The 13,420-nt window shown below is 38.7% G+C and overlaps 1 protein-coding gene across 4 annotated transcripts in view; it reads right to left on the reverse strand.

Annotated features, from left to right (window-relative positions):
- Positions 1–3,503: 3,503 nt before the first annotated feature.
- Positions 3,504–13,420, reverse strand: part of DNAJC6 (DnaJ heat shock protein family (Hsp40) member C6) — a 564,838-nt gene continuing 554,921 nt past the window's right edge. For all 4 annotated transcript variants that reach the window (XM_069641979.1, XM_069641980.1, XM_069641978.1 and 1 more), the window contains one exon: positions 3,504–11,282. In XM_069641979.1, the coding sequence (XP_069498080.1) occupies positions 11,178–11,282 (105 nt within the window). In that variant the 3' untranslated portion in view covers positions 3,504–11,177. The remainder of the gene's footprint in view (positions 11,283–13,420) is intronic.

Raw genomic sequence — 13,420 nt, forward strand, 5'->3', positions numbered from 1 at the left:
TCCCTCTAGGTGTGGTTGAAAGCAGGACCTCACAGGAAGAGACCCCCCTTATGGGGATAAGGACTCCTGTTCTGTGAAGGTACTCCTTAACCTCTTTTCCCTTGGGACTAAGTACCTGTCAGAACTCTCTGATAACCCTACTGTCTGTTATGTTAATGTCTCCTACATCTTTGATTCCAAAAATTAGGGGTACCTGAATTCAATCCCTGGTCCTTCAGGCAATAATACAGAAAAAATAACACAATGGACCAGTGGATAGAGGATTACAATATACTCTTACTCACTGTTTCACTTCAAAAATACATATTGTTTTGTTACAAAAATTGTTTATAAAAATAACATATTACATCTACATAATTCAAAATTTCCTGCTCACATTCTTTTATCCCATCATTCACTCACACTTCCCTCTCAGTGATCTGTCTTGATATTACAAAAAAATGACAGTGTATCATCAATCACTATCCACAATGGTTTGTTAACACAGTGTTTGTTTCCCTTTCTTTACTATAGGTGGCACAATCTGTATATTAATACTCTAATACTCTAACTCAGCCTTTAGACTCAACCAATTTCTTATGGACTGACTCTCACTCTGACCAAATCCACGTGTTTATTCCAGGATTTCTTCTCTCACTCTATTCTGCGTATAAACGGAGGTTCTCTCTCATAGTATGGTGTAGGTTTCTTTTTTTTCCTTCTTCGCTCGCAGTTGTTCCTTATACGGATGATCTGCTGTTGATTAATATCGACCAATTCCCTTTCTCGCAGATCAATATCAAGTGTGTGCCCTTGAACAAATTCCCAGCACATCAATCCTTCACACGCCAAATGTGCTGTAAAGGCTCAGCCCAGTGATCCCAGCATTTTCACTGCATTGCAGGCGTATTCACAAAGCCTACATCTTTGATCCATGAAGTAATATGACCCAGACAAAGAAGAGCCAAAGAAACCTGCTGGATAATAACAGGTTGCCTTAGCATAGTTCTGAGAAGAGTTGGTCCCAAGGAGGCATAAAGATTATCTCAACAACATTAAAGAAGGACTCTGACCTTTCGCTGGGAAGGATCCAGCCACATGAAATAAAAAGTGAGAAAGGACTGGGAAATGGAGAGAGCAGCCAGCATGAAGCCGTCCAGCCCTGGTGAAGTTCAAACCTGGGAACGAGAAGCTGCAAGAGAGCTGATCCCCAGCGGCGTGGACACCAAAGAACTGTCTGCCAAGCACTGCAGTTTAGGCCAACCTCCTGATCGGTGGAAGAGTGGGAAAGAACCCAGCAGTGGCATGACCTTGGGCAGATGGACCGTGTCATCCTGCAACTGTACCAAAGCCATGTGGCCCAAGTCGAAGGACGAAGGACAAAGCGGGGAACAGAGTGCAGAAATCAGGATGCACTGAAGCAACACGAGTCAGCCCATCACCCCAAGAAGAACCAGCGATGCAGTCCCGACATGCTACACATAACGGGAGCAGCAGGGGACCCAGTACAGGTTTGGGACAGCTCAAGAATCAAGAGAACCTTGGGAGTAATCTCCCTCATCACAGTAGTAACGCCCAGAGAATCAAGAGAACCTCAGGAGTAATCTCCCTTGTCACAGTAATGATACCCAGAGAATCAAGAGAACTTCAGGATTAATCGGCATCATCACAGTAGGGATACTCAGAGAACTAAGAGTCACGAGAGCCTGAGGAGTATTTTCCGTCATCACAGTAGTGGTACTCAGAGACCCAAGAGTCAAGAGAACCTCTGGAGTAACCTTCCTCATCACAGTAGTGATACCCAGAGAACCAGGAGTTATGAGAGCATCAGGAGTAATCTCCCTCGTTGCAGTAGTGATATCCAAAGATCTAAGAGTCAAGAGTGCATCTGGAGGAATCTCCCTCATCACAGTGGTAATCCAAGTAGGATTATAGAGGATAACCGACAAGAGCTGTCTGGAGGTAATCTTCATAACGTCATAAAATAGGGAAGAATTGCTGGAACTGTAAAGCAAGCCTTCAGGAGCCCTTGAGAAGAAGTGAAAATACTTTTGAGGACTATTGTCCAAGACTATCCCAAGACAGTCCTCAAGGCTGTGCAAGGTGGGTTAGTAGAAGGGAGTCATTCTCCTGACCATACTCTGTTGAAACAGAAGCTAGTGCTAAGGATTGTTGGAAAAGAGATAAAGACTGAGCCAGTACACCAAAAGAAGCGAGTCATTCTCCGAGTCCTATTTTCCTTTGGATGCTGGACCCTTTCATAGATTATTGGTAGAGTTAAAGTGGGTTATTGGACAGAGGACAGACACTTTATGTTTGGTCAAACATCCTCACAATAAGCACCCAAGTTGATATTTGTTTAGGTCAGGGTAACCCTTTAGAGATGTGGAGAGTAGGTTATTTTCATTATTTCTTAAATAAAGGTTTGTTGAAACATGTCACTCCTTTTTCCGACTCCCTTCTCCACCACGCCACAGAGGGTAAAGCAACCATTATAACACAAAACAATGTTTACTCTGCTTTGTTTTAGCATTTCTTCTTTCTATCACAGGATAAGATTATAATAATTGTGTAGATTCTGTGAATCTGATATACCTTTTGTCTGCATTTCAACAGAATGTTCCCATTCAGATTTCTTCATACATAAATTAAAACTAAAATGCATTTTGATTGCTGAAAATGTTCCTGCATCAAATGAGAAAACAATATAATGCTGATGTCTATTATTCCATCAACAAAATATTCTCTGGTTTTGATTGCCTAATGCCTATAATCATATTAGTTTTACTGTGTGCACTCTAAATTCCAAAATCAAATCAAAATAACTGAATCACTAAGAGAAATGTGACGAGAAGGGATACAGAGGATTGCTGTAGGGAACACAGATTAGGGATGGAAAGGTGAACCCGGTTTGAATTAATTTGACAGTGGATCAGCAAATAGGATTCAGTTCAAGCTATATCCTGCCACTTTGGCATGGTCTGCATCAGTGATTCATTACTTGACTTTGACTCTGAGGGTGGAAGTAGTGCCTAATAGTTTTAATGTTTCCATAAATCCCCTATGCCCGGAAAGGCATTATCCAGCTCACCCCAGGTTTCTCCTGACTTTTCTATGTAATTCTCCACATGAGACCGTACAATTATGCAACCCATCTAACATGAGGTGGACACTAGTTCTCCAGGCATTCTGTGTTGCTTCAATACTACAATCTTAACTTCCATGTGACCAGCCATATTAGATATATCTTCAGCAGTTTGTATGTGCGGTTCTACGTCTCTGTTTTTTTCTTCAAAACTCCAAACGTTTTATCCAACTGATGCATGTAGCACAACAAAACCCTATTCAACGTTTGTGTTGTTCCTCATTTTTATTTATAAAATGTACATAAATATCAACCGAGAATTTCAATAAATTATTTAAATTAATCATACAGATAATTTCTTTTTGTATAATTAGTAAAATAAATGTTAACACTTTGTAATACAATAATAAGCCAAGCATACATATTTAAAATACTAGTATGGGATTTAAGAACATGCAGTTTATTCATTCAAATAATGAACAACATAAAAATGTTTTCATTTAGTGACATATTTTCAGGATGTATTGATACTTTTGGGGCAGATGCAAATTAAATGCTGAATGCTTGCACTCCTCTAAATGTATTAGGTATTTTCAAAATATACAGTAAATTGATATGAAATGTTTCTTAGCTAGGCCTAATCCACACAAAAGAGTGTACATATGACAATGAAAAGTAATCACAAAATCACAGGAATATGATCCACATTCCGTTCACTTTTTAAATATGACAAGCACAACCCTGATGGAAACAAAGCTCGACATTATTTAGCATAAGATAATAAGTAATAGAACACTATGCTGTTTATGTTAAGGTTCTTAAACAGATATACATTTTGCATATGGAAGAAAACAATGACATCTTATTTCAGATACACTGTTGTCAGGGGGTGATCAAATTAATTACATGGATCAGTAATTGACAAAACAGATAAAGGCCTCATTCTAACCATGTCTGAACCCTTTGGGTGGCACGTTTGCAATTGCCTTCCGTAGAATGTACCGTGTCACAGAATAGTGCATGAATAAATTAGGCAATAGTATTAACTACAGCACTTCTGCCATCAAAACATGAAAATGTAACACATAGAAATAAAGATTGTCTCTTTAACCCAAACTGTACAACGATTTTTACATGTTAGGTAGTGATGATTTGTTTGTCAAAAATAGGATCCTGAAGACATGTCTCATTAAATAATGAGGGAGGGCTGTCATTTAATAGGTCGTAAAGAAGATTACACTGTTTAAACATGACATCGTGTTGTATAAATAACTCCTGTGCTGTGGAATTGCTTATTTACTTAAAAAAGCACTGTGCATACACCCCGCTTAATATAACTGGTGCTAAAGCTATCGCATTTCTCCGGAGATAGATAACATTTGGAGAACATCATACAATGATTACGTGCTGTTGCTCCATAACTTAAGCCATTTTAATTATGGCAACATAAAAGAGGTTTCCAATTTTTCTAAATAACCCTAGCATTATGTTAAACTGGAAAAACGGAATGGCTTTGGATCAATGATATGGAGGAAATGTACAATTACATTATAATAACTTTTCTTTTAAAAAATGTTACAAGGAAAGCGGTACTCCAGTAAATTCTTTTCAGATTAACTGTGCCTGTAAATTAGAAGATATTAATCATTATCGTTTCCCTTCATTTGTCAACATTTTCCAGTTGCGCTCCTCTACTCGCTGAATAGTAAAATACATTCAGTTTTGATATGTACTTGAAATATGTCAACAATGTCCATTTAAAGTTATTATTTGTATATCTTCTTCATACATATTCATTGTCGATAAACAGGACACAACACTGACATTTTATATTTAATAGGCGACTAAGCCCGGCCTTACAGTTAATGTAGTGTCACGGCTTCATGGACATACCATTCTAGATCCAACATCCGATCAGAGACACATAATTTATGTAAATTGAAGAATAATTTGGAAGCACAGACTGACCAGTTATAGTGTGGTTCTGTGTGAATTCAGAACTACGGAGAAAAGAGCAGCAGTGAAGAAGTTCTGAAAGTAACAATAGGTCGACCAATGATTTCTCAATCCCTCGTCAGAAGAACGGCATTCTTCAGGTTTCCTTTTTACAGTTAAGCGATGGTGTTTGCCGGTGTGCACTTGGCAGACGGCTGAAATAATGTGTTTCTCTTGACTCATCAAATTATGACTGTGTCGACTGGTGTCCACAGGGATACATGTTATCCTTGATAAGGTCAAGATATGAGATACTTTGCAGACAACAGACTGTTTCAACAGCAAGTGTAGTCATCCAGAAATCCAGTTTTATTTTGCGGGAAACATTGGGAAGTGAATAGTGTACACCATGATGTTAAGAGAGGAAAGGTCAATGGTGTATTTTATATATTATGGTGGTGGCTCAAGATGGCCTGTCTGCTATATGAAAAGACATTTTAGGAAGTTGAGATCCAATAAAAAGAAACAATTGATTCCAATGGCTTTGAGTCTTTCAAGCAGTGGGTTCGCATAAGCCCCTCACACCACCTGACTCGCTAGATGCCGCCTGCCCCCCTTTCCCTGCCACCCGTTTACCGTTTTAGCCTTCCTCTGTGCCCCTCTGTATCCCACCTCCTGCTGTATATCTGTTCTGTGGTTACCTCTGAAAAGCGCTCCGTTATGCATCTGTATTGTTGTATACCTCTTTAAAGCGCCTTGTTATGCATCTGTATTGTTGTATACCTCTGTAATGCGCTCCGTTATGCATCTGTATCGTTGTATACCTCTTTAAAGCGCTCCGTTATGCATCTGTATTGTTGTATACCTCTGTAAAGCGCTCTGTTAAGCATCTGTATTGTTGAATACCTCTGTAAAGCGCTTTGTTATGCATCTGTATTGTTGAATACCTATGTAAAGCGCTTTGTTATGCATCTGTATTGTTGAATACCTCTGTAAAGCGCTCTGTTATGCATCTGTATTGTTGAATACCTCTGTAAAGCGCTCTGTTATGCATCTGTATTGTTGTATAACTCTGTAAAGTGCTCCATTGCTTCTCGAAGTCAGGTTCACGCTGAATAAATACAATCATAATAATGGGTTCAACGCCACAATCTTCAGGTAGCAAAACCGTTCATTTATTGGCGGTCACAAAACAGTTTGACTGGACATGCCAGACCTTTTGATTCCATTGTTACAGCTGAGGAATTCTCTGAACACCAATGTGTTAGCAATGCCTGGGCACATTAAATTTAACTTAGAAATATGTACAAACAGTAGCGAATGTGCAGCTCAAGTCACAGAATTTGTTTCAATCAAGTTAAAGCAAGCAATAACACCATTTTGGTTGCTTGCTTGAAAAATAGCGGCTGATTCACAAAAGTCATTAGAATGTGTGCATTTGTGACAATTAGGCAAGTGGGGATTGTACGAAGGAAACCACAATGTCCACACATCTCTGCGCCTGTTTGGGACCGCTGCAGAGGTATATGCAATGCACAGAACAGAACCTTCGACAGCACCCATATCAATCACGGTTTTGCTGCCATTATACCTCTTGCAAAGGGTAACAATTTTAATGTTGTTTTCATTTCACGATGGCAATCCCTTTAAGGACCATCATGGGGAAATGCACTGCCAGCATCAATGTGGTTACTGGGAGAGTAGTTTACATTATGCACATGACCCTAATATGGTTGTGAGAGCTGGGCATTGCTTTTAGAGCACAGACCCCAGAAAATAAATGTTTAATTGAATGTGTCATTCAAAATGTGTAATTGTCAAGTAACTAACAGCAAATGCATCCCCATAAAATAGACAGTCACAGCAAATGTGTTATTGAATGTGCACATGACTACTAATTAACAGCAGACAGGCAAGAGAAGATGTACAGATCAAATCCTAGCATTATAAGGAAATGTGGGGTCAACTGAGGGGATAGAGAACCCTCATGATGTTACTGATTACATCACAAAGGCAAGTGCATCGTTTTCTTAATAAAAGGAGCAATGCCATGCATGAAACTCATGCTAAGAAGTGCACACAAGGAAAGTTACCTCTGCTAGTTCACAACCAGCAAAACTTTACCTTACACACCCTTTCAGAGGAGATCCTCGATACAGGACTGGTCCTCAAAACGAAAGACTACATACAAGCCCATTAGTTTCCATTTACACCCACAAGGACAGGTGCTGAGAGTAGGCCCAAGTTAAGTGGATGACCAACCTCTGAGCACCTGTTTAAGGACCTGCCTATGTCGCAGGCAAGCTGATGTTGGCCAAGGATATGTTTTGCTCTGTGCTCGGCCAAGGGCACTGCTGTGGCATGAAGGGTCCACATGCATCCTCTGCACGCTTTGCTTTATCTAGTGAAGCAGTAACGCAACAAGGTAAGCACACCTAAGGAGCACAGCAATGGACCTTGAAAACGGACTGATTGCCTCATTAATCTTTGACTTAGTGTTGAATAGTTGGTGAAACCACGCTCCATTCCCCGCAGTTACTGTATGAAGCTATGGAGGAGCCAGATCCTGGACGACCACCACTGCATGCATTTTATAGGTCAGTTGCTGTGCACCCCCTGTACTTATGCAGCAGTAATTGACTAGCTGGTGAATGAGCTCATTAAATTACTATATTGACCCTTTATTTTGTAACCTTTTATCCTTGTGCTTTGACGTGGAGGAAAGACTGCAAGGCCCCGTGACTCTTGTTTTTCACTACTAATGTGAGTTTAAGTGAAAACCTAACATCACTTAAATTGCAGAGTTTGCAATGTTTTTCAACGGCTTGTACTATGCACGGTCATGTATCAACAGCTTTGTTAGGTTAGGGTTAGCTATTTCATATAATGTCCTCGTTTATTTCCAGGTTTAGACGCCAATATCACGCATCATGCTGAAATGCATGTAATGTTACACTTGTAATAATCAAAGCGTTTTTCCTTAAAAATAATGGTTGTAATAATAATAAGAATCATATTAATCAGATGTGTATAGCATACACTACAAACTGAATGGTTCCTAGATGCTATTCGTAGGCGTTAGTAATGCATGCTTTCCCTAATCGTCATAGTAACCGAAGTGTCAGTATATGGAATGAACCGGCAGAGAAAAGAAGCCTCTGGATTCTGCATCCCCTACAGTGAACAGACCAGGCTATAGCGATCCATGTGTGGACTTTATCACTCAATTATCAACTGAAAAGCAAAAGCTACTTCACACACTGTCAATAGAATTCTGATTACATTGGGAAAGAATAACAGTGCAACGTTCCAGTCTTTGCCCTACGTCCATTTGCTAGAAGTTGCAGTAGGGCTCATCTTCCACTTTGTGACCGCTACCTTTGCATCTTATGGGAACAAAGGGTGGAGGCCACTATGTGACTTCTCTGCTTTTCAGCTTACACTAAGCAGTAGATGGGAGAAAGTAGCATGAGCGTTCTCCTTCCCTGCTCGTTGCTGGTAGAGAAGGATTTATTAACGATTATCTAGTCGCTTCCCTCTAAGACTGAAAAAACGATTTTACTAATGTCATTATGACATGAATGTGATGGGCACGAACAATTATAGCCTCTAAATAGTCACTGGTGGAAAAGGTTCACAAGTAGACTAAGGTAGTTTATCTGTTAGTTTTCTCTGTAAGGTACCATACCTGTCAAGTGTAACATTTGTTTTGAAAAGGACATAACCCAGGTGAATAGAGTGACCAAAGATTAAGGCAGATTAAGGAATCCAGAAACATTAGAAAACAGAAATGTTTTAGGTAGACGTTGTCAAAATATGGAGCTACATTTACATTTTCTAAACCATGAGCCTGCTGTGGGTACTTGCTCTCAGTGTGCAGATGTGGCGGGAATTATATTTCTTCCAACAACCCCTCTCGGATCCAAAAAGTTCTTACATGTGCCTGGAAATGTCATTGACCTTGATTGGAAAAACATGATCAACTAAAACTTGATTAAAACCGATAATGCCACTTTAACTCGATAAGGGCACGTTTGCAAAGGAAATCTTTCAAAGGACAGAACCCTGATCAAATGAGTGGAGTATTCAGAAACATTAAAAAATAGAATTGATTGATACATTAATGTTTATTCTCACACCTGTATCAATCCTCTCATTTATTCAACATGATTAATTCGCATATGTTCACTCAGAGTTAAGAAACGCTATACAAGAACGTCACATATCTTTTAAATATAAGCAGACGTTTGATGACACAAATGTTTTAGTGTTCCACAGTGCATTCCAGGCAGATAGCCATTTTGTTTCTATAACATAAATGTGCATTCATGCACAGGTTGTGGGAAGGTCATGGCTTACCCTGGGTGCACCCAACTGTGCTTTATTATGCATCTGTGTAATGTAAACTCGCACGTCCACTAGTGAAAGGTGTTGAGCAGGTTTTCTATTTACTCAGAAAATGACAAACGGAAACATTAATCTTCGTTTTGTCTCTGCCTGGATCATTCAAATTCCGGATGTGTCTAACATGCAGAGTACATCCATGGGTGAATCATCTCGTGGTTCCTTTACACTTTAAAAAGGAATATTGAATATTATTTTAGCATATTTCTAGGCATTGTTGGCTTCCTTTCAAACCTGCACCCACATTCACATATGGTGATTTTTCAAGCACAAAAAGCACTATTGTTTGGTGCAACATGCAATCTTTCATAGAAAACCTAACAGCGCAGGTAATGTTTCAATTGTAACTTTATGAAATTAACCTGCTAGAATAACCTCGAAGAGTGTAAGAAATGTATGTGTGGTTAAAAACTGCGTGCTGTACTTTTTTACTCCTTTCAGGTTTTCTTGGTCAAATGTCCCCTTCTAGAAAGAGCCCCATTTAATTAGTAATCATTTAGAACTAAATCTCTATTTCCTACATCAATGCATTTCCATTTCTGAGGTTAAGAAAATCCATAGATTCCATAGAAAATGTAAAAAAAATAAAAAACGTTTTTAAATTGAAAATTCAAATGGAAGCTGTGTGTATAATCATCTTATGTAATTCAGCACGGTGTGCATTATGGTCATTTGAAAGGGTTTGTACTTTATAGTGTATTTCTTTAAAATATCAGCTGAGTATGCTCTACTGATATTGAAACGTGTGAATTGCCTTTTTGTAAATCCAAGCTAATATCAATTTACCAGTAACGCACTATGAGTCCTATGATGAAAATCAGTGTACTTTAGCCTTTAAAAAAAATAATAAGTGTCATTACTAAAACAGCATTTGCTAATTAATTACCAAAACAATATTATTTTAGTCCACCTATTCCAAAGGGGCTAACAAAATATCGGCTCACCATTAAAAGCACCAGCTAATGATACTGTTTTAAAATAAACAGGGGAGCAAATTACTCCTACATCCTTGCATTGCAATTGTTTAATGACTCACATGACCTCCTGCCAAGGCAGGGCTGGATTGGACATTTTTCAATACCACCCAGGCCAAACACATTTTACCAGGAGTTAAATAACACAATAACAAATCATTGTTTACATCGAAAATCAGATTTTTTATGCAATCGTATATTCTTAATGAATTGACCCAAATCTACGTTCTTCATAGTCTTTGCCCATCGGCTCATAAAATGGCATCTTCATTAGGTAATGCCCTCGATGCATGGTTTGTTCGGGACGCTGTCTTTCTGGAGTAAAACTGAAAATGCAATATACAATATTTGTACAATGATCATTTTCTACTTGTTGATCTTTTTGGTCTCTGGCACCATATTAGTTTCTGAGCAGTAAGAACCAAACTATTGGTTTATAAATCACATAACATACTGCCACGTGCACAGTTCTGTTAACATTTATTTTGCAATTATCTATACATTACCTTCAGCTAGCCTAATTTACTCATTGTGGAAATACCTCAACAGCTGCAGCTTTTTAAAATGTCCTTCCGTGAATATTTTTCAGAAAGCCAAGTGCATCTCGGGGAGTGAAAGATCATAGCTCCCAAGTCTGTCGCCAGTTGGGAAGGTGTCAGATGACTTCTTCGACTTGATGCTTGTAGCCATGTTCGTCTAGACTGAATTTGTGTTTGCCTGCAGGAGTCCCAGCACCGTACAATTAAGAAATCTTTAAACACAAACCGACTTTGAATAATGCCAATATTCGAGGATATGGTTCATAAATACAAGGGTTTTTGGCCTTGACTTTCAAATTCTGACCAGGCGTCGTTTAACTCCATAAAAATCATCTTTGCATATTGCTCGTATGGCTGTCCAGTTGCCTGTAATTAAAGTAACATCAAAAAATAAATGTTTATCGTAGGTCTATGTGTTCATGTTGAAGAAATATTGCTCAGACATTGCAGTGGAGAACCGGCATCAAATAAATAGTTATTGAAGAAGTGTTGGTAATGTTAAACATCCGTTCTCAGAATGATTCCCGAGTACAATGTTATCAGAATCTGAGCACGCTTTCCTAGTTGCCTGATCCACAATCCTTCTCTTGTCATGCACCCACACTCTGGAACTCGATCCCAGTGTCAGCTCGGAATGCCACTGCAATTCTCCAATTTTGCAAATCTCTCAAAACATGGTTCTTTCAACACCACCTGACCAAAGACTAATTTCAATGGACGCATATACCTGACAGTACTGCCCTACTGTTAAAAGATTCCAGCCAAAATGCTGGCTATCCACGCTCTGTACAGTGGTCCGCTGCTCTTGAGCTAGGTCTGCGCTTTAAACAATAAAATGAAAAATAATAAATAAACAAAAATACTGTAATATAGTCATATAACACCTATTCCTGGGAAGTAAATAAAGCTATATTTGCTTTGGTGTAGGTGTTGGGATCCCCCACAGGCCGTCTTTGAATTTAGTAGCAAAGGGAGATGCAGGACAAAAATCTATTGGTAAATTTAGGATGTAAGAACTTTCCTTCTAGATCCAATTACATTATGGTCCAAAGCAGTGAAGAAGAAATCTTCATAGCTTACCTAGTGCAGGAGATTTTAAACCTCAGGTATAGATTGTGCAACGTGTACTAAGCCATATATGCATGAGAAATAGCAATCACTACACTTTATCCCTGGGTTAATTGAAGGCTTGATCTATGGCAAGCATTGCTTGACTCACTAATAACTATGTGCTGTTAACGTCTGATGCAAAAAGAACCTTGGGGTCAAAGACTTTGATGATAACTATAAGGTAGACCGTCTTTCTGCAGAGACATTTTCGATTTTAACATTGAAATGTGTAAATGTTCACTGTTCAACATCAATTACAAATGCATATATATATTTCTATTTTGTTTATTTTTTGTGATACAGTTTATTCAACTTTTCACAGCGATCCAAATACAGTTCCACAACAAACTAAATTAACAGTCACATTAATATTTGAAAAATCTTCTCTAAATCTCTCCACAGCAGTCAGATAAATGATGCAGGCGTGGTTTTTACCACTCATAAAATCCCTCCACAGTGTGTTTCCAGATAGATCTCACTGCGGAACACATCATGCGCACCCTTAGGTCAATCGAAGAGCCACATTCACATGACAGATGTCGAACCATTTCAAGTGCACTTGTCCTAGATAAGCGACAGTCCCTGTTAGCTACAGAGGGCTGATGCAAAGCACCTTCAATTTCCCCAGATTTAACCGTGTTGGGTTTTAAGTGCAAATAATCCCATATTAAATAGTTACCCAAAAATTGCTCAACATATGAGGGTAATTCCAATCTAAATGAGATATATGTCACAAATTCTTTGGCAAAGTTTTAAGTATGCAGATTTACCATAGATTGTTCGTAGTCATACCAAGCTAATATGGTCTTCATGGTTTTTTTATATAGTGGGAAGGCATATTTATGAATTTCTCTGGTGCCCGTGGTAGCCACGTATTTGCCAAACTTCATAGTCTTCCCACTTTAAAAGTGCCAGCAAAGTTACACAAGAGAAGTAGGCATCAGCCGTCGGGTCCAAAAGAGTGTTTGCCAGTGTATTAGTTAGTTTCCACATAGTTGTTATACAGCTCATTATTATTCTAGATTGTATTGGGATGATGTTAAATTACAAGTGAATCATCTCAATCGCATATATAATACATATATTTCAGAAATACTTTATCTGTCAGTTGCATTTTCATATTTTAGTAAGGGAATTATAAATTACAAATGGAGACCCTTTCAAATGTGCCAAACAAAACACTTATTTCTTTCCTGAATCATGAAGCAGCTTTGCTGGACACTCAACCCTTCTTTGATGTCTACTATGGAAAGTACTCAGTTGCAGAACAATAAGAGGAGTCACGCACAGGTAATATAACAAATGGAGAGAACAAACATGCACAAGGTATCTGAGACCAGCCCATGGGAAGCTTACAAAGGGTGAGGGTGTGGCATAAATGAAGGGATGATCAG

This window comes from Ambystoma mexicanum, chromosome 1q, assembly GCF_040938575.1.
Source record: "Ambystoma mexicanum isolate Mex_15411 chromosome 1q, UKY_AmexF1_1, whole genome shotgun sequence".
In the NCBI taxonomy this organism is placed as follows: Eukaryota; Metazoa; Chordata; class Amphibia; order Caudata; family Ambystomatidae; genus Ambystoma; species Ambystoma mexicanum.